The sequence below is a fragment of the Penaeus monodon genome, chromosome 23 (assembly GCF_015228065.2).
Source record: "Penaeus monodon isolate SGIC_2016 chromosome 23, NSTDA_Pmon_1, whole genome shotgun sequence".
Classification (NCBI taxonomy): domain Eukaryota; kingdom Metazoa; phylum Arthropoda; class Malacostraca; order Decapoda; family Penaeidae; genus Penaeus; species Penaeus monodon.
Window position 1 is genome coordinate 34,147,685 of NC_051408.1, and position 219 is coordinate 34,147,903.

Genomic DNA, 219 nt, shown 5'->3' on the forward strand with positions numbered 1-219 from the left:
CTTCTATGTTTTTCTTTGTAACAGACGACAGAGAGAAAGGCTAATCCATCCGTTGGAGATGGCAGTCGGGGAGAATGGCCAAAGAACAAATGTAGCACAGGCAAGGTTCATGGTCAAGGAATATTCAAGATCAGCAGCAGGACACGAGATCAAAGCCTCAGACATCAGACCACAGCCGGTGCTGGTGAAGACACTAAGATATTTGCTTTCAAAGTAAGC

The 219-nt window shown here is 45.7% G+C and overlaps 1 protein-coding gene across 2 annotated transcripts in view; it reads left to right on the plus strand.

The window, feature by feature from the left end:
- Positions 1–219, plus strand: part of LOC119587944 (SAC3 domain-containing protein 1-like) — a 9,049-nt gene that overhangs the window by 3,327 nt on the left and 5,503 nt on the right. For both annotated transcript variants that reach the window (XM_037936655.1, XM_037936656.1), the window contains exon 3: positions 25–213. In XM_037936655.1, coding sequence (XP_037792583.1) covers positions 25–213 — 189 coding nt within the window. The remainder of the gene's footprint in view (positions 1–24; positions 214–219) is intronic.